This window comes from Pleurodeles waltl, chromosome 6 (assembly GCF_031143425.1).
Source record: "Pleurodeles waltl isolate 20211129_DDA chromosome 6, aPleWal1.hap1.20221129, whole genome shotgun sequence".
Classification (NCBI taxonomy): domain Eukaryota; kingdom Metazoa; phylum Chordata; class Amphibia; order Caudata; family Salamandridae; genus Pleurodeles; species Pleurodeles waltl.
The window spans coordinates 738,110,211-738,131,430 of NC_090445.1; the positions used below are offsets into that span (position 1 = coordinate 738,110,211).

Sequence of the window (21,220 nt, forward strand, 5' to 3'; positions counted from 1 at the left end):
ATTCGCACCTGATAATGCACTTTACAAATACACATAAAATGGACAGATTGGGCCTAACAAAAATCTTAAAGCAGATATCAGTCATAGATCTGTGAGGTGCAACAAGTTTATATATGAGGTTATCCATACATCGTGTACATAGTAAAGAGTATTCCATATTCACAACTAGACTAATAAGAAGGGAGAGTGGGTGGGTGCAGTGTTATGTCAGAAAACAGTCAATTGAAAATGGAGAAATGTTCATGTATGAATCTTATAGACTTGAGGCACATAAATATGATGTGTAAGTTTTATAGCCTGAGTGTCAACACATAGGAGCCTGATGATCATGGATATTGACCACAAATGTATTACCAAAATATTAAGATGGTGTGGTGGTTTATAACTAATTACAACCATAGCATATAGTCCCTTTTATTGTTATTTAGGGTCATTTATACTGTATCTAGGCTTAACCTCCCTACCCCCTCTTCAGAGCTAATCCTTGACTGCTGGAGCATGCTAACACCAACAGTCAAGAGGCCGTGGTAGGCCAATGTTCTGTCAGAGACCAAGTAACCTTCTTCATGGTCACTTGCAATCTCTTCTCTGATATTTATAAATAGTTCCTGCAACTTCAAAGGACTGGGAAATTGCATTACATCAATTATTCCTATAATACCTGTTGATCACCCATACTGGCATTAAACTCATCTCGGATCATTATTCCCAACACCAAAGACATATGTGCAATATTTCTCATGTTTAATCTCCTTCCACCTCTCTCCAGTTCTCTTACTCCTTTTCTAATCTCAAGCTCTTCATCCCCTCGTTTGAGGCTAACCAACCTCTTCCCCCTCCCTTTTAGCACAATTACAGTGTCAGTCAATGGAAATTCCATTCTTTTCCTCCAGCTGTTTCAGGACTTTCACGCATCAGTTGGGTATTTCCCTCAGATGTCTTTTGTGGCAGCATTGTTTTTCTACATGGATGCCAGCACTGTTTGTTCTCACCTCCACATTTCTGCAAGCAGCGTCTTCCACATCCATCCTTGGTTGATTTTTTCCATGTTCTTATTTTCTCATTCCATCCTGGATTTTGTTTTGTCTGTTATTAGGTTGCCTTGCATCTCGATTCTCCTGGCTCATATTGGACAGATACTTTCTTTGTTCCACCCGTCTCATGCTAAATACACAGTCTTCATTTCCAGTTGACCTTGGGTTTCACTGGGTATAATAACATACTGCATGGTCAGAGATTGGCTATCTCTTCATCACAAGTTTTAAATTGTCTGAGACCAGGTAAACTATTGAAGATTTGTAGCGCACCGGTCCCATCTTTCTACCTTGTTTGTAGAAAGGCATCTCTATGTGTGTAGTTAAGAAATCTCCTAATCTATGTTCTTGCATTCCAGATAATGACCTAGGAACCAGCTCCCTATGCTGCATCCATAGTGAATCAATTAGAAATGTTTGTATGGTTGAGAGTGCAGCTGTCGCCATTGAGCATCACTACAGAGCGCCTTTGGCTCCACCTACATATTGGAGCCAGGAGTACACATTTTGATTGGGCAGAAGTTGTGTGCTTACACAAAAAAAGTGTGTGCCCTCCACACAGCTGTGATCATTGGGTTTATACAGCTGCCTTATATGAACTTTTAGGGGCACACACATGACATTGTAATGCTATTAAAATGTCTTAGATAGTTTATGATGTCTTTCTCTGACAACAGCACAGATGGGAGAAGGGCAGTCATTAACCTAAATGGATGTTTAGGTAACCTTGCAACTGTCTCCTGTCCTTTTCACCTACACCAATATTATTCTACAGTTCTTTGCTTCCACACAAATATATACATACTTGCGATGTTTACTTCTAATGCTTCACATTATAGTACAACATTCCTTTAAAGACCGATCTGCTGGCATTGCTAAAGCTCGTTATGGTCTGGCTTGACAGTGAATCTGTCGCCAAGCAATTATGCGAGTATCACCAGGAAAGGGATTTGGCTCTGCCCACATGTTCGGGGTCAGGAATATATGTTTTGATTGGGCAGAAGTTGTGTCCAGAGTTTTTTTTCTTGTGTGTAGCTCGCCAACGTAAAGTTATGAAGCGCAAGCTGAAAAATCAAGTGCTAGACCGCCTCCCGGTGAAATTTCTCAATGCTGGTGATCTCGTAGGTTGCGACTGAGAAAGCTGTTGCTTGTGTTGAGAAAGCTGCCTCTCGAGTAGAAAATAGACTTGATTGGCAGAAAGAAGTAGCACCCCCTGGCGCACCACGTGGTGCTGGTTGTGCTGATTGTACAGTGCAGGGCGAGCTTCCAGCGCTAAAAATCAGTGTGAGCAGCACAATGTACCGAATTCCACCGCTCCAAGAACTCCAAGGAATCTCTCTGAGATTCGTGAATTCTGCTCTCCCACCTAATTAACATGTGGATTTTTAGGTCTGGCTTGACAGTGCATTCATAAGCAAGACTTATTGGCATTGCCAGTGCTTGTTTTTCTTCATTGCCTTTTGGAGCTAGTCTTCAGATAATGCTGGCAAATCAATACTATCTCTGCCATAGTTTTATCTCTAAACAGGTTGTTGCTTTTAACAGTGGTTATGGATCCATTGCATGAACTGTTTTACTGCTTAATTTACTCGCATGCGTAGGGTTGATTCAGCAAACGTTTGCTCCCTCCGGGTCAGAGGCACTTCAATCAAGTCAATCAAACTGTGCTTATATAGCGTGACTTATCACCCATGAGGGTATCCAGTCACTGGGCTGAGTGACTCAGTCAAACAGCCAGGCCTTGAGTCCCCTCCTGAAGTTCGCCAGTGAGGGTGATGTACAAAGGTGTAGGGAGAAGGGCATTCCAGGATTGGCAACAAGATGGGAAAATTATCGTCCTCCGTTGCGGCAACAGTGAATGCGAGGTGTATGGGCGAGGTAAGTGGAGGTTTTTGGGTGGCTGGTGAAATTTTAGGCAGTGGTTTATGTGGGCCGGTCGCTGGTCGTGGAGGGCTTTCTAGGGGTGGGTCCGGAGCTTGCAATGACCTCTCTTCTGGATGGGGGGGCAGTGGAGATCTCTCAGGTGTCGGGAGATGTGGGTCCTTTTGGGCAAGTTGAGGATCAGTCTGGCTGCGGTGTTTGGATCGTCTGGAGTCTTCACATGAGTTTGCCGGTGGTGCCTGCATAGAGTGCATTGCCATAGTTCAGATGGCTGGTGATGAGTGCTTGCTTCACTGTTTTTTTGGTGTCGGAGAGAAACCATTTGAAAATTCTGCTGAGCATGTGGAAGCAGGCATAGAAGACGGCGTTAACCTGTTGTTTCATGGAGAGTTTGCTGTCTAGGATAATGCCGAGGTTGCAGGTGTGATCTTTTGGAGTGGGTGTAGGTCCAAGTTCCGATGACAACCACGAGTTGTTCCAGATGGAGGCGTGGCTGCTGAAGATCAGTACTTCAGTTTTGTCCGTGTTGAGCTTCAGGCAGTTGTTCTTCATCCAGGCTGCAACCTTCTGAATGCAGTTATGAAAGCTGGTTTTTATAGTAGTAGGGTCCACTGAGAGTGAGAGGACGAGCTGGGTGTCATCGGCGTAGGAGATAATGTTGATATCGTGGGCTTTGACGATATCTGCTAGTATCGTCATGTAGATGTTGAAGAGGGTTGGACTGATGGACGAGCCTTGCGGAAGGCCACAGAGGGTGTGATTTGGCTGAGAGCTGAAGGGAGGGAGACGGATCTTCTTTGTGCACCCTGAGATAAAGGATGCCATCCATCTAAGAGCGACGTCTTTTATTCCACAGTCGTGTCGTCAGTTGATGAACATCTGATGGGAGACGGTGTCAAAGGCAGCAGAGAGGTCGAGAAGAATCAAGGTGGCAGATTCTCCTCTGTCGAGTAGGGTGCAGATGTCAACTTTTACAGCGATCGGTGCAGAGGTTGGCTCTAAATCTTGATTGGGAGTGGTCTAGCAGGGTGTATCTCGCCAGGTGTTTGATGAATTTGAGGTTGATGTACTTCTCCAGGACCTTGGTGGGAAATGGGAGCAGCAAGATGGGGCAATAGTTCTGGAGGTCGTTAGGGTCTGCGGAGGGTTTCTTGAGGAGTGGTCGGACCCATGTGTGTTAACAGGTATCGGGGAAGGTGGCTGTGGCTATGGCTGTGGCGATGGACGTGTCGAGGATGGTGGTGAGCTGGTGGCTGATCTCATCACTCACTCATTATACCTTTAAGATGTAGCGAGTTCTCCACTTAAGTAACTTTTTTCTATCTATTGGCAGTACAGCATTCTCAAGCATAGTTTTTATGTATTGCAAATCAAACGCTTAAGTATTCCTCTTGCACCTGGAGGTGCCAGTGGATCTCCTCTCAGAATGTTCAGAAATACCTAAATGTTGATGTTACAGTCTACAACTTACCTCTGTCACAACCCCGGATGTAACATGAAAACTTCCACCACTTGTATACCTCCATTGAAGCACTTGGATTACCTCAACTGAATTGTGAGCTTGTCTGGCTGCAGTATATAAGTCTCAGTAGGGCGATGCTCTTCAAATGTCACATCCAGTGCAAACAGCCCCCAGAGATAGTGGTAAATTACAAAATGATATTCTAAATTACCTATGGCCGCTGGACATGACTTTTGGCTTTGCCATTCCCCAAGTCTCCCACCCAGAGGAGTGTAGGGCAAAGTTTGTGACCAAGTTCTCATCACACTTTCCCAACCCCCAGCACCTGATGTGAATGCTCTTTGGCCATGCTTAATGGGTACTGGCCAGAAGGTGTGGCTTTTGGAAACTTCCTGTGCCCAAGGTCTCACCCTCAATAAGCACTTGGCAGGTGACATGCAGTCTTCATACACCAAGTAACTACGAGGCACAGAATGAGTCTTTGAGGTCTATTTAGTTTAATCACTCCAGTGCCTACCTGGCATAGCCTCATGCTGGGCACAGAAGATGGCCTAAATCTCTGTACTGTACCCATGGCTCCAGTCCGCACTGCTCCTGCATGAAGATTTGCCATACAAGGTCAAAGTTACATCTGAAACACTGCTTTTTCTCTGGCTGTCTGTAATAGCAACCAGGTTTACCAAGGCCTCAGTAAGTGGAAGCTGTGACTGACTTGCCACTCATGATGTCATTTAATTCACCCGAAGGCTACCCTTTTAGCACAGTTCCATGCTTAAGGAACTGATGGACAGAAACGTATAGCCCACAATGATTTTGTTTTATACCTCCCTATTCGTATTCGAAAATGCCCCAAGCCGCTCACTCCTGTGGTGCCTCCTACGCTGCTGCCATTGCCCTTGGTGGCAGTGGCATTATGCCTTTCACCATTCACTGAAACCTAGTCTGGATTCCACTTTTGCGCCCTTACTGTTAAAGAGTAGTTAATTTGTGTGTTAATTTGTGTTAAATGCATTTTAATTCATGGCTGCCACTTGCTCTTCCTCCTGTAGCTTTAAGAATAGAATGGTTGAAAACACAACTTCACGTAGGAAAAAAAGACAGGTTTTGTGTGCTTTTCTAAAAGTGAGATACTCAGAGGCATCTTGTGGTGGTTTCGGTAGCAATTTTAAGAGTTGGGCAGCCAATATTGTCAATGCATGACGCCTATCCTAAGCTTTCCAGAAAAGTGGTAAATTCAGTAGTGGGTGTCTGATGGCCATAAGCCAATGATCTACTGGTATTGGGGCATTTCCTGGTCTGAAAATGTGTATTACTGTGGTTGATGGTCAAGTGAACTGATCAGATGGCCTTGAATATTGTCTTAAGTGTCATCTCTAGCAGTGGGCAACTGGGTTTATGCTAGTTGGAAGCAGCTGATTATGTTGCCCAGCATGCTAGGACTGCTCTGTTGACATTATTTAGCCTGGGCATTTCATAGCAGGTCTTTGTGTAAATGGTGTGTAGCAGGAATGACACTGGAAGAGCTTCTCCAGGATTTGCATTGTAAAAACAGACTTTGGTGATTGCAGCAATTTCACTGAGCAAAGACAGACCTCAGTCAAGAACATCTCTGAGAAACTTGCCTGAAGTTGTTAGTCTAAGACAGACACGTGCGAAGGCCATGGTCTTGTCAACATTGCCAAGCATTGTAAGTAAGCACATTTATAAGGTTTTTGGTAGTGTTGAGTTTAGATACCTTGGGCACATCTATGTGTTGATTGATTGAAAGCAGGCTGCGAAAAGTCATTGAGTTTGGGTTACCATATTACCATAAGTCTAGGTTTCTTACCTCATGAAATCAATTGTAAGTAATGAATTTGTGATAAATCAGATTATGTCTAAGTACCATCCCAGTGGTACTAGTTGTTTCGGTCACATCATCAGAGACTCCAGAGCACCGGGATGATCGCCAGGTCCTTTTGGTGTTCCTGTACCAAATAGTCTGCGCCTTCCTTTTCTCTGGTAGGCCAAGTGGATTTGAAAGTGTAGGTTGATGAAGATTGTTTTTCTAAAAGTAAGATTTTGTTTTTCACATCTTATTAGATGGCACATTTAGATAACAGAGTTGAAATCATTTGACGTTCCAGTGCAAAGGTCTTCCCTCCATTATATGGACACAGTGGCCAGAGTTTTAGCGCAGGGGTTCTTCACACGCAGACAGTCATGGATGCTATAACCACAAGGTTCCTGTGGTGAGAGACCTTTGATGTAAAGGTTTTCCTTTGTCACCTTCACAGATTAACATTTGGTGCAAAGTTGACGATGGACCACGCTTCTCACAATCAATCCCTTGGCTTTTACAGCTTCGCAAGGAGAGGTGTGGAAGTATTAGCTGTCCTCCAAGGTTCCCTTCACCTTCAATTCAAGGCCTAAGCAAAACTGCCTACTAAATGTAGTAGGCCAAACAGACCAGGTCCTTGTTTGGGTGCAAGTGGATGAATCCAGTCTTCTCTTTCATCAAACCTGTTTGTGTCAATGATTTGAAACGAGTTCAGCCTCTTGTTTACTCCCTTTATCTCGTCCATACATTTATTTAGTGTCTATAAGCTCTTCAGAAAGGCACAACACTGCTCGCATTGGTCACAGAGCCCATTTTACAGACACCCACACTGACAACGAATTCTACTTTGCTGTTAACAAAAGAAGACAAGTTCTGACGGTCTAGCACCTCAAGCTATTCAGCCTGTTCCATCCGAAATAATTATCCAAAATAGTTGCCTTTACCCAGAATTATTATATGCTTGAGAGAAGGCATTAGATCTGTGAAAAGAGCCTCTGGCGTTGGCACAACGGAGAGGTATTTGACTTGTTGCCTAGAATGTTGATTATGATCACAAAGTGCTGTAGACTGTGCTGGCTGCCAGGAGTTCCGATGTCAATGCAAAATTGATGGCAAGCCTGCTTTGTGAAGGGGTGTACATCTGCCCCAACCCGCACAACTGGCCAGAAAGGACAATATTCCCCGAGCACAACAGCAGCAGCAAGACTGGACCTTGAAAAGGCGCAGATGTGCACCAGTGGATCAGAAGCTTCTTGGTTTATGAGCTGCATGTAATTTCAAAGCCAAAATATAGACTTTCTCAACCTGTAACAAGCACCTGCCTACGATTCTGTTGTCAGCATGTCCTACTTGTAAATGTTCATTGATATGTGAGCAAAGTTAAAAAATAAAAAAAAATACAGTTGATGGACGGAATATTGAACAATGCAAACATTCACCCCCAGTCACAAAGATCTAGGTTTAGTCCTCCTTTTTTTTGCTCACCATGCCACCCCAGTTTGGACCCAGCCATATGCATATCAGTCTAAACCAAGTTCCTCATGGAAACAATCCAGCTCAAACTGCCAAGCCAGGTCCTCCCTGGACCAGAAACAAGCATCCTAGGACCGGTTTCAGGGTATCACCCTTCATCAGCCAGGCTAGCTTGAATCCTGTGGTGAAGTGAGCAGGGGACCCACGTCTGGGCATATCCTTCCCACTTGGGGCCACAAATGCAAAAAGAACAGATGTTACAGTACTGGATGTGAGAGAAGTTTTCCGCTATAGCTCCGGAGACCACTGTTTTGAGTATTCTCACAACCATGCTTCCTTCCATCAAATTTTCAGCAATTGGCATTCTCTGTATGTAGCTCCAGTGAGGCACAGACTGAGCAAAGAGACATTCCATCACCGTGCTTAGAGCAGTGTTCAGTCAGGCACAAGAGAACAGTGAGACGCGCCCAAGTTTTCAAATAGTTTTTTTTTATGATGAGCAAAAAACGCATGGTTTCCTCCAGCCATCATTTACACGTTTTGTCTTAATTTTGTTGTTCATAGGGAAATACTGGGCTCTGCACACCACACCTGTGCCGATTTCTTTAGGATCCTCCTCCTGCTAAAGCTTCGTTATGGAAGTTGGGCACTCTTTTAGATCAGGAGATGTCCTGTAGCCACAGACTGAAACTCTAATCCTGTTCCTTCCTTTGACAGGTACATTTGTAGACCAAATACTTTAGTGCTCCTAGAGTTCCATTAGAGGTCGGTCACATTTTATAATATTTGTTCAGGACTTTATTTTATTATTATTATTTTTTTAATATTCTGGGTACTGGCTGAATTGTGTGTGTTACACAGTCTGCCCTATGGTGGCTTGTGACCAGATAGTGTAAAATCAAACACATTTCTGTCCTAGTACAACTTCACTGGTTATCAGACCAGCAGCGGATCTTTGAAATCCCTCCACTTTACCAACAAGGCAGATTTCATTATGTGGTCCCAGTTTGTCTGGTACCGTTTTGGCCATTATATACCCTTTGGGGCCCCTGATAATCTTGGAATCGCCCTCTGGTGCAGTATACTGGCGCCACTAAAGCGGGCACAAAAGTGTGTGCTGTTGCGAAGGCTTCGAGGATGCCAGTGGAATTCTTTCTTAATTCAACAGCCTTTAACCCAGATTGGCCAAGCAGGCAGGGAGCTGTTCTGGTGGCCTGTGGCCAATGTGTAGAGCTCCAGAGGTCCTGATGGTGAGGAGCACTGTAGACTAAAAAAGAGCGTCACGGAGATGCTTGGGAGCTCTGCACCCCTTCACTGCACTGCTGCTCCTAGGCTGGCCCGGTGGGGTGCTGAAATGGAGGGCCCACAGAGGGAAGGGGCGAGCGACTTGCAAGGGCTTCATGGTCCCTAATGCAAGCAACAAAAAAATCAACCTGTCCCACAGCTGGGTAGCAAGATGCTGGCTGAATTGAGGTTTGGTGGGTCCCTAAAGCCCCTGAGCCCCCGTGCCACTGTACCTGCTGCACTGTTGATAGTTACCTCTTTGTGAATTTGACATGCACACAAGTCACTGGGAAGAGGGAAACCGGCAGAAAAACGACTCCTGCCATTGAATCGGGACAGGGACTGGACAGTGGTCCCAATTTGAAATGAGCCAAAAGGAAAGAAATAAAAGAAACACATTGCGAAGGTAGAGAACGGCTAAAAAAGCTGTGACCTATTAGCACTTAAAGCGCCTCAAAATCCAGCCAGGTATTTGCTTGCTATATGTGGATATGTTAATTAACCAGTTTATTTCCAGTTTTCGTTGTTTTATATCACCACCTAAAACACGATGATGCCACAACTTATGTGTATTATAGCATATTCTGCGGTATTAAAGTGCTTTAGATGGCAAGTATCTGACCTTATTCAGATTTCCGTGCACTGGGACTCCTCTCTTCGGAAAGCCCTGTAAGTGCGCGCTCACCAGGCCAACCTCATTTTAGTTGTGTTAAATGCATTTATTTGGAATGTGAAAGATAAAGGATAAAGTAAAAATATACACCGTATAGAACAAATGCTTAATCTTACAAGTCATGCAGGCTGAAAATGCTTGTTTGTTTTGTCTCTGGCTCATTTTATGCAGCAAAGACACACTTGTGGAACATTTAAATAAGATTTCTGTCTCATTGGGTTCCTCCTTTCTCTTGTGAGATAAATGTAGTCCTTGAGCGTCAGGAAACAGATAAGGAAATGCCAATCTTGTTCTTTTTCCCCGACATCTGATCTGAATCACCACCACCCTCCACATTAGTCACATTGCACTCACATGGTCGCCCTTGAAACTGGAGCAAGAGGAGTCCTTGTGATCAAAGCGCAGCCTCGCAGACGAGTATGAAACTGGTAAAAATTGCACATTTACTCATGGCGCTTGTATGTTTCATTTGATATCTTCGTTTTATGCAGATTCTCTACTGCAGAAGCCACTGGCACAATGTCACGTCCTGTGCGCTCTTTGGGAGGATGGCTGGGTGACCCTGAATGGCCAAATGCCACATCCAGATTTCTGTTGGCGTAAACTGAGGTCGGCTAAGTCTTAATGGGGTGGGCAGATCTCTTACCAGAGCAGCCTTGCTTGGATTATCCCTAGATGGTGGCACATAGGCACCAGTGCCTGCAGTTCATGCTGAGAGCGGGACTTGCATCAGCTCCTGTGTCCCAAAAAAGCAGATTAACTCCTTCCAGAACGAGTGGTTGGAATTTCAAACTTTTTTTATAAACAATTTTTATTGGTTTTATAGAAAGAAAGTGAAAGAAAAGCAAAAGAGAGAAGGATAGAAATGCACAGGTAGGTCCTGGTGCTGCCAGCATAAAATCAACCTCATAAAGACAGCATAAATTGACAGTATGGCATCTCAACATTACCATTATTCGGTACAGAGCACAGAATCGTAAGCATTCATGGGAGAAGATCCAGACATTCCCCCCCATACCTTTGCGTGTTTATGGAGACAACCCCTCACCTCATAGACCGATTTTTCTTGGCTTGCACACCAATCAACTCCATGCCTCCATTTCCAGAAGGATGGGCCAGTGGCGGAGTTCAAGCTGGCTGCAATGTCTCTTTTTGCCACCAAAAGGGTGGTTCTCATGAATGTACGGTCCTCCCTTGAGCCCTCCAGCTCCTCCATTTTGCCCAGCAGGACCAGTTTTGGGGACATCTATTGCTCCATCCCCATCCCTGCATGCAGTTCACGATTTATCTTACCCCAGTATACCTCTCTGTGGGCATTTCCAGACCATATGAAAGAAGTCCGCTGCTTCTTCTGAGCACTGAGGACATTGAGCAGAGGGACGAAGGCCCGCTCAGTGCAGCCGGTCAGGAGAAAGGTATGACCCATACAAAAAATACATTTGCACCAATCGCAACCTTGCCGACACCGCCAGTAGTCTAGGTGCCATTAGCGCATCCATCCAGTCTGCCTCCTCAATAGGTCCCAGCCATCCCTCCCATTTATCTAAGATATGGTTTAGGTTGGCCTGGCCATGGTTAATTAACATCTTGTAAATTTTGGACACCCCTTTCTTCCCCAGTGCTCCCATTAGTAATTTGGCCTCCAGTGGACTATATTCCGGTAGTGTGTCAGTGCGGGATACGTGCACGCTCAGGGTATGGCGGAGTTGGAGGTACCTAAAGAATTGCGTGCAAGAGAGTTGAAAGTCGGTTTGCAAATCATGAAAGAATTGCATGGCATCCCCTTTCCACACATCGCCGATCTGTGAAAGGCCCACCAAATCCCATCTCTCAAACCCACTCAGTGCAGCCGATTTGTTTAGCCATTTGCCGCACCACAATGAGGTCTGCTGGGTAATGACATTGTTCCATCGAGTGTACCGCAGGGCCACCCGCCATGCAAGAAAAACTGCTCTAATCATTGGGTTCATCCCACGGGGATGGGTGATCCATAGAGGAGGTCTAGAATAAGCGGAAAGCCAAGAGTAGCTAATTCCAGCTGATAAGCCGGATCGACACCCCCCCCCACCCCCACCCCCCTCCCCCCATTAAACCAGTCATGCACAACCAGGAGCTGTGTCGGTAGGTAATACAAGTAAGGGTTAGCGTACCCATCCCTCCATCGTTACCCCCCTCTGGTAGTGCTGCAGCGCAATCCGGTGTCTCGAGCCATACCAGAGGAATGAAGTTGCAGTTCTATCTAATGTATGGAACTAGGAACGTGAAATCAGGAATGGGAAGTTCTGGAGCACATATGGAATTTCGAACTTTAAAGATGAATCTCAATTGATTGCCATTGGGCTGCTGCCTAACTGCTAGGGATTGGCCTTGTTATCTTGAGCTCTACTCCAACACCAGAAGATCTGCATTGATGGAGACCTGCATGTGCCCTGCTCAAGTGCTTTTTCAATGTGGAGCCGTGTTCTACCCATTCCTCCTCTCTTGAGAGCTAACCCAAATTGTCCTGCACTGTGCTCCATGCCTGCCATGCTGCCATCTTGCTTGTGTGGAACAACATGAAAAAGAGTCCAGAAGAAGCTAATCAGAGTGCCTAGTAGTAGTTTCCACGCATCAAGGGAAGTCCGAAGAGGCCTGAACAGAACGATATATTCTTCAAGTACGTTTAGGCTGATGTCTGCCTGGTGAACACACCTCCGTGTAGCAACGACTTCCTTTTGTTTTTGGAATGCCCCCAATTTTCCATGTCATTTGTACCTGCTATTCTGCATTCGGCGTCACCACCCTTAGTGGCAAGCATAAATGCCTCGAGCCCACTGTAAAATATTGTAAACATGCCAGGTCCAGCAACCAGCTAGCTTTTTTGTTAACTACATCCAGGACTCAAAGAAAATCCCTTGTGGTCTTTTGTACTTGCAATTAACATCTTGATGTCCTTTGATGGTAAGAGCCCTGCCTAAGCCCCTCCATCTGCAAACTCTGTCCTTCCAAGACTCAGAACTGTAGGCTCTGTGCAGCCATCACCTTCTGCCAGTGTGGATTTAAAATATCAATATTTTAATCGGGGCACAAATCCTACAAAAAATAAGTGGGGGAACTAACCAAGTTAGGCAGCATGCTAGTGACATCATGGGGTGAGATGGACCAACACATTTGAAATTCTTACAGTGCACGCAAATATCTTATGTATAGGGACTGAACAAAGTCAAAAGCATGCCTCTCTTAAGTAGCTGTGAGTGATAAGATGTGTGCATTTGTTTTCCCTCAGTTACATTTGCATTAGTTGTGAGGCTCTCGATAGCTTCCGGCCAGAATACTCTAACACAAGGAGGCCTGGTGGCTCCTTGGCTTCGGCTGTTGTTATGGGCACAGCTAGAATCTGATAACCTTCCTCCCCGCTTGCATGTTGCTGTTTGAAAGAAAAACAGACAACGCGCAGGCGCTGCTGGGTGTGTCTATATTTCAGTGGGGTCCGGCCTCATGGCAGGGCAGATGGCGTCTACCCAGTGAAACTAGTGGGTAGACGTCTTCTACCCGCGTGTACCCTCGTCTTGTACCCAGATTTTAATTGTTTATACAAGTAGTCATAAGTTATGGCATCTACCTTGTGCTGAGGTCGGTGAATTATTTTTCCATAAGAAAGGCAGTGCATAATTTGCAGACATCTGGTAAGAGAGCACTGGTGACCAACTTGTTTACAGAGTCAGCCTTTAGATTGCTGTCTGTGCTTCTTCTAGTTTCAGACTTGTGAAGTTCATGTCTGATTTCCTACTTCGCATTGGCAAATGAATGCCTAGCGGCTGCTCGGTTGGCTGCATTACTTTGAAATGTTTATTTGCTTCCTTCAGTGAGTTACAAAGACATTGTTGCTGTCAGATATGATAATCCACTATTTGAATCAATTCTTGGGAAGAGGTTGCTCCAATAAGTGACATACAAGTTTGTAGGGTTTCATATATAAGTAACCTATTCCGAGAAACTCCATCTTGCCACGACCCTGATATTCTTGGAGTTTGCACTTGATTCCAGCCAAGCAGCGTAAGGTGGTTAGGGAGCTCTCTCGAAGTTTACTTCCGCTCTGAGAAGGTGACAGTACACCAATTGAAAGGTCTGCTGGTGCAGCTGAACTTTGCACTGGAAGCTATTCTCATGGACCATGTGTTCTCCAGGAGCCAGATTGATATCTGGCTTGCCAAGCAGGAGTCATTATTTGAGGTTAATCAAGTGTGAAGAAAGCTAGGTGACTATTGTTCTGCTGTTTTGCATAACCTAATAGCACTGTGAAAAGGCCTCTCTACCACATCTAACACTGAATTGAATTTATGGGAGTGCGGGCGAAAGGCTTTATGGGGGCATGGCTAGGGATTGTCTTTTTGCCATGTAGTATGATGAGGAATAGTATTTCCTAATATTGTTCCTCATCATGATGTCATCAAGGTAAGGGGTGGGCGTATGACATTGCGAGGGATTGTGCTGTGCTGTACCAGCATGTCTGTGTCAGGAGCAATCACGAACCCAGAAGAACAAATAGAAAAATATAGAGTAGAATTAAATAGAACTGTGTTTTGTAAAGTGCAAAAGTCTCCCAGAGGTAGGTGTATTCACTGGTAGCATTTTGCTTCTCCTGCTGTTACATAGGGAGTGTGTGTATCAAAGTCAGTTTATATTTTCACTGTGCTGCATGTGTGTGATGCAAAGAATGAAATGGAGGATGCTTTGTGTCATTGTCAGTGAAGTTCACCGTGATGGGGCGCAGGTCATGAGAACAAGCCATTGAAAGTGATCTGGTCTGAGCTGGTGGTACGTGTCCTATTGGCTTGGTCTGCGACTCTTTCAATGCGCTAATGTATGGCGTGGAGGTCATGTGTTTTTTTTTTTATCTGCCCATTTATAAGTGGGCTTGGCAGCGGAGGGGGGGGGGGGTCCATTCCAGAACTGCACTGGTTTGGGTAGAAAAAGGAACGAGTCAAATTGACTCTCTTGCTGGAAGTGGTTTCGGGTGCATGTACAGAGGAACTTTGCGTGAACTCCTTTATCTTTGTGCTCCATTTGTGTGTGGGGGGGGGTGATATCCGGTTTGTGTAGGAGAAGGGTGAAGAAGGCACTGCTGCGTAGCTTGGGGTTGGTGGAGGTGCATCATCTTGTAACCTGCTTTTCTGTTGTCTGGGACAGTTAGGCTGGTTTTTGGGCGCCCTGCCTATGACATTGTCAATTAAGAAAGTCAAGATCGAACTGTCCAAATGCACATCCGCTGGGTCCTTCCTCCGGGAACCCTATTCATCTTCCAGTTGAAGGCACAGGCATTTTTGTAGTTTTGACTCCATGTGTTTGTAAGTTGCTCGAGCAGCAACTGGATGGGAGGCCCGTAGACCACTAGCTCACACACCCTTGGCTGTCATTATGTGTACCTTTACTACCGTGGTATTTAGCCCACGCCACAGGATCCTCTACTGGTTTGCTCACTGTTCTTTGGCTGGTTGGGAACAGTAGGGCAGTGGCCATGGGGTTTCATTTTTACCTGTCTCCTGCTGTTAATTTGTATCACGTTCAAATAGCCATTTTATAATTCAAAGAAAGAGATAAAATGTACTTTTAGTGTTGGTCTGTTGCGCCAATAAAATGCAGCGACAACCTTAACGCCCTCCAGTTGTCTATTCACTCAGAAGGCATCATGGTCCGCCGCCACAGCTGGGTGCTCGGGCTGAGTTTGGTGTTTTCCAACTCTTTTTTTTAAATGATGATGTGTACTGGGGCAAGATGGATTAAAATGGTAGGCTCAGAGCTGGTGCGTTCTATATCATCATTCGCATTTTTTACCCCTTCAAACCTCTCTCCTCATCTCACGAGCGGCGGCAAAGAAATAAGCCATCTGCTGAAACCATTCACCCTATAATTTGTATATGTGCCCAGGGCAACTCGGTCTCTGGCAAAATATGTGTTTAATTTATAATGAGCCTGGCTGTGGAATACTGAAACCAGGCGTTGGTGTCGGTTTCAAAAGGTTTAGAAATAGAATCCCCACGCCAGTCACAAAATATTTGGAATTGACTGTCAAACAAATTCACCTTTACCCCTAAATAATATTGCGTACATTATTTCTAACCTCAGCTGTCAGGGTTAAAATAAGCATTCTTGTTAGTACACTGTTATGTTGTCTTCATAGCTGCTGGAATTAAAAATGTTTTTCTTCTTCTGTATATATTTAGGACAAGCGCTATAGAAGTTATGATGCTTCTAACTGTATCATTTGAGGTTTACATAGTGTAGTTGTCCAGTCGGCAGCGTGACTTATGTTTTTTCATTATTTAATTTGTCTGGTAATGTCCGGCATATGCTGGTTTGTTTTCTTTGCATGATAGTAGTAATTAATTGTTTTCATTGTGTATATTATTTTATCGATTTTTATTCGTTTACAGTTTAGACGTCTGCGCTTTATAAGCAGTCGAATGTGCACCAAAGGCGTATTTAATTCAAACTATGAACCCTTCTAACCGCTGTGGACTAGAGACCATTCATCTGTCTAGAGATCTGTATAAATAATGAATGTGACTAATGATGGCGCCTGCCTCCCCCTCCCTAACGTATGAAAAATGGCGCTTGCTTTCAGAAATTAAATGTACTCACCACTTAAAGTATATTTTCATTGATTTGCTCGTCGCCCAATTCTCCCATATAGCCATCCGTGTATACATCCACCATTGCCTTCCACTTAGTCTGTACAGTCGTTTGATCCACCAGAATAGGCCTTAGTGCTAGGGTTGGCCACTAGTGTATAATGCTGCAATATAGCCATCTAGTTCTCAGTGTACGTTTACACGTATCCACACATTACCAAATTAATCCACTCACTAATGAGTTATTTAGTTCATTCGCCCATAAGAGGTGACATTCGCCCTTATGTGGATTGATGCAGACCTTCACTTGTGTGCTAACAGCTTGCTCAATATTTAATAAATTCCCCCACATATGTGATATACTTTCGCCACCATATCAATGAAGTCTGTTCTTGGGAAAGTGCGCCCTCTGCTGGGACAGTCAAGTAAACACTGCTGGCGGTCACACACCTCTGCTGTGGTTCCTATAGTTTAATGGGCCCTCGCTGTATTTGTAAAGCTATCCATTTCTGATCATTCCGCACTCTTGCGTGGCCCCTTTCACGGCAGATACAGCAAAATATCGTAGAAAAGATAGCCGGGATTTCTTGACAGTGCTAACATCACCCTTGTTATCCCGAGTAAGTGTAGTTCTCCCTGCACTTCATATTTCTTTAGGTGGTATTCAGACAGTCGCTCGGCATGACACAAACGCTCATGGTTTTGCGGTATGGGGATTCGGGAATGGGCTTGTTGCTCTGACAGCTTTGTGCCTCGGAGTTGGCTGCACGTTTCTGAACTGCTGCCACTGTGTGTGAAGTGCATTCATGAAATGCCTCTCGAAGGCCGTGTTGTTATAGTGCGCCTGGGAATAAACCGAGATAAAGGGAGGAAAGCTCTCCTTTGCACTCTGCGCTCCCTGGAAGTCAGGACAAACGATTTGTCATGGCACGGACAGTGTTCCGAGAAAAGCAGATTAGATGGGGGTGTTACACAAACCCATCTTTGAATTACTCAGATTCAGGGGGTGCATACGCTCGGCTGAGTGGCGCTATGAGTAACTCTGGAAGTGGCCTGACCTACAAACCTTATTTCTTCCCCTTTTTCTTCCCTTTTTTCTAGTATCTCACAAGGTCATTGAGGAAGTCAGCTTCATGCAGAACAACCTGGAGATTGAGAAGACCTGCCGTGAGAGTGCGGAGGCCCTGGCCACCAAGGTGAGCACCGGAAGTAGCGCCGCGATTGCGTCAGGATTGTATGAAATTTAAACTGCTACTTTTGTTGGCGGAGGCGGCCGCCTTGCCTGGATCGGCCTTGCAAAAAAAGGGACATTTCCACTGTCTGCGCACGTGCTTGGCCTTAACTATGTGTTAAAATAGGAGGTTGCTCTCTGAAGCGCGAGGCTGTATGTCTGTGTGTAACGTGGGTGGTATGTTCGTTGTGTACAGCCGGGCTGATAGCTTTGCTGTCTGACTTAAGTCTGCACATATCTGTGCAACGCAAGGTACATCTGTGCTGTCTAGGTGACGGTTACATTTGTGTGCACCGTGAGCTGAGAGGCTGCGCGTCAGTGTAATTCGGCAGATAGACCTGCTGTCTGAGGTGAGTCGGTATGTGTACGGCACAGGTTTGATACCTGGCTGTCGGTGCACATCCGTGAGGGATAGCGCTAGTCTCCTGGGCACTAGCCAGCATGTCTGTGCTTAACTAGATGCATAATTCTGCCTTTTAAAGCAATAATCTTTATATCCGCGTCTGCCCTAAAGAAAATATTTGCACAAGTCTGTGTACCTGAAAGTAACCTCAAGGATAGCTCTGCTGCACAAGGTGTGACCCTCTCACGGCTGTCTAACCCGAGGACTTACTCTACCGTCGTCATTAATTGAAGCCCCTTTGTGACAAGAGGGACACCGCTGCTGCCCGGTGGATACGCGTGTGGTACATGTGCCTGATGTGGAATAGGACTTCTTCCTTAAGATAGCTCTGGTAGAACATGTGTACACCGAGGGTCAAAGTTTGTACGAAGCTTTCGATTGTGTGATGCATTTGCTATATACAAATGATTTGCTCATTTTTGTTTGCTTTCAGATAATCGAATTCCACTTCTAGTTTGAGCTTGTAAGTTGCAGCTCCTTTAACACATAGCAGTCGTTTAGAATAAGAATATTATGTAGGACTCAGTAACAGTAATTTTGAGATTTTAGGATACAGGATTCACCTGTCCTGCAGACCTGTACTGAACGCATTTGAATGAGTTAGTGGTAGCGACACAACAGAATTGTCACCTTGACTGTTTCCGCGTTGCAGCTGATAGTACACTTCAAACACGTATGCATTATGCATTTCTGATAGTAAGAATTATAGATGAGTGACGGTGAACAACTTGTTTGTCACTGAGGAGTTCCGAGTGACACCAAGTAGATGAAAGCGAAGTTTGAGTTGTCTCTGATGTCATTCAGAACCACAAACTGAAAAACATCTCAGTTGTTCATCTGTAATATTATGTTGAATATCACCACGCCAAAAGTATATGCTTCCAACATGTACAGGTTCAAACAATGAAGCCAATACCCTCTAACCCTTTTGACCAGGGTAATGAATGAAATTGAATATATGGTCAGAGCAAGAGGGAAGTATTCCTAGACTTCCACGGTAAACAATTGACTAAGCAATTACAAAAATACAATCTATGTAGCCTAAATAGTGTTTTATTGATTTTGTTACTTCATTGCATTTTTATCACAAGAAAGGGTTATACTTGTGTTGGTAGGTGCACCTAATTAGAAAAACACAGTGAAAGTGAATATTGTGAAGGTGATATAAACAATATGTACAGAAGGTGGTTTAAGAACAATATGGACTTCCAGCGGCTACGTCTATCCAAGAGGCCCTGAAGTCACATAGAATTTCTTTACAGTTTTAATTCACATTCAAAATCATGTCGACGTTTCGACCCCAAATGTTGTCGTAAATCAATGATGGGTCATCATCAGGACTGGGAATAAAGTCTGGTTGGTAGCACCTAGGAATAGTGTAAATATCAATATTAATAGAGGCCTATTTAATAGGTATATGTGATTTAATTGATGGGTGGGGCCACGTATTAGCACTCACTTAAGGAATCCAGTGAAGGATTAAGAACTTCAGGTCAGGGGCATCTTCCTAAAGGGAAAATGATTTACAAAATTGTACTCTATTTGTAATAATGTGGTATGATGTGTAAGTATCACCAATTGGTCAGTTACTACTTACAGGCTCAGTAGTGCGTTATGGACTGACGAAACTTGATCTTGGATTATCAATCCAATTGTGGCAATGTTCTATATGATGTATTTAGGGAAGTTCATTCATAATCCACCATGTACAGGGGCAGAGTAATGGGGGAGCCATATATAACATGTAAAAAAAAAAGACATAAAAAACTGTCCTCTTGTGACCCACCCTTTTAAAAAAAAAACTCCTCCGCCCATCTCCAAATCTTACAAAAAACATCCTTGACCTCCTGCCACCCATCCACACCACCCTATATATCTAGCACCAGTCCCGCCAGACAAAGTGTATCAAAGAAATACCTTGGCTCCTGCCACCCACCCCCATCACCCACAGTCATCTTCCCTCCCCCTGGCATCCTGCCACCAACCCCCACCACTCTGAACAATCCTTGCAGCCCAAAGCCCCGCCCCTTGCACCCTTCCCTCACTCCTGAGAGAGGAGAGCTGGCATCTTGCTGACAGCAGCTCTGCCAGAGCCGCTTGTCAGCATGAATTCTTTTCACCTCTCAGTGTGGGTCTGCGGAGACCCACACAAACAGGGAAGAAGGTGGTTGGTGCAGGCACAGTGCCGCCCGCATGTTCCCATCTCCCTGGAGACTGGGGAAAAGGGGCAGAAGGCAGGTGAGGCTGCCAATCCATCTCTATGTGGGGGGTCTCTGGAAACTTAGGTGAAGCGGAGGAATAACCAGGAATCAAGTATTTCCCTGGGTGATGTCACATCAGTGGTTAACCACTGTTCAGGCCTCGAAAAAAAATAAAAATGTTACTAGACCTACAGGTCGAGTGACTAGAATTATCTACTCGACCTAACAGCAATACACTCGACTCACAAACTTGTTGCTTATAAATTTTCTTCAAAACATTTGCAGCGCTAACAGGACTCAAAACTGACAGCCTCCTGTTAGTGCCCCAAGTGTGACTTTTGAGGTTTCTTGCAGACAATGAATGCAGAAGTAAAGGGAAAAGAGCCTGTTTGCCTCCTCCCAATCTATGCCTCTTCCAGGCATGCAGGTCTTGTGCGGTCTCTAGCTTCACCCTAACCCCGTACCTACTTTGAGAAATATGCCTTTATCTGTATATAGGGGAACTTTTTAGGGAGGAGGCCACTCATGAAAAGGGAGTTGTGAAATGATTGGGGAAGGACTTCTAATCTCTGAGCTTGCGTGATTTCAGCTGACTTACCTTACAGGGTTGAATGAGGACCTGTCTGTGTTTAGAAGGAGGGGGATGGGGATATGCATTTTTGTATGTCCACCTGATGGTTCTTTCTGTGTTCTGGCCACTGACTTAATGGTATTCGTGGATTACCCTATCCACCAATGTTTCCTGTATTGATTTAATATTTCCTGCACCAACATTAGATTGGTGAGAACATATTTCGAAAACATGCATACACATTTCCTGGTTGATTGAGTATTCAGTATAGATTTCTAAAGCCATCAACAAGTACTCAAACTAACCTACACTATGAATTAGTCATGGTGGAGGCCCGGTTTGGAAGCTAATATGTGCACTAGAGGAACCACTGTTGAGGTGTTTAAGACCCCAAGCATGCAAACGGATTAGGTATACTGACTTGATAATTAATAAAAGTGAACTGAAGACCAACTGCAGTAGAGTGAGTTTGAAATGGCAATTATCACAGCTAGCTGCACCACACCGCTCTAAAACTCAGGAAAAATAGGTCGACAAATATATTTGAAGTTGAAGGCAGAATGGATATATTTGGGCA

The 21,220-nt window shown here is 44.6% G+C and overlaps 1 protein-coding gene across 1 annotated transcript in view; it reads left to right on the top strand.

The window, feature by feature from the left end:
* SHTN1 (shootin 1) overlaps positions 1–21,220 on the top strand; it is a 541,662-nt gene that overhangs the window by 224,855 nt on the left and 295,587 nt on the right. The window contains exon 4 of the mRNA XM_069239264.1: positions 17,339–17,433. Coding sequence (XP_069095365.1) covers positions 17,339–17,433 — 95 coding nt within the window. The remainder of the gene's footprint in view (positions 1–17,338; positions 17,434–21,220) is intronic.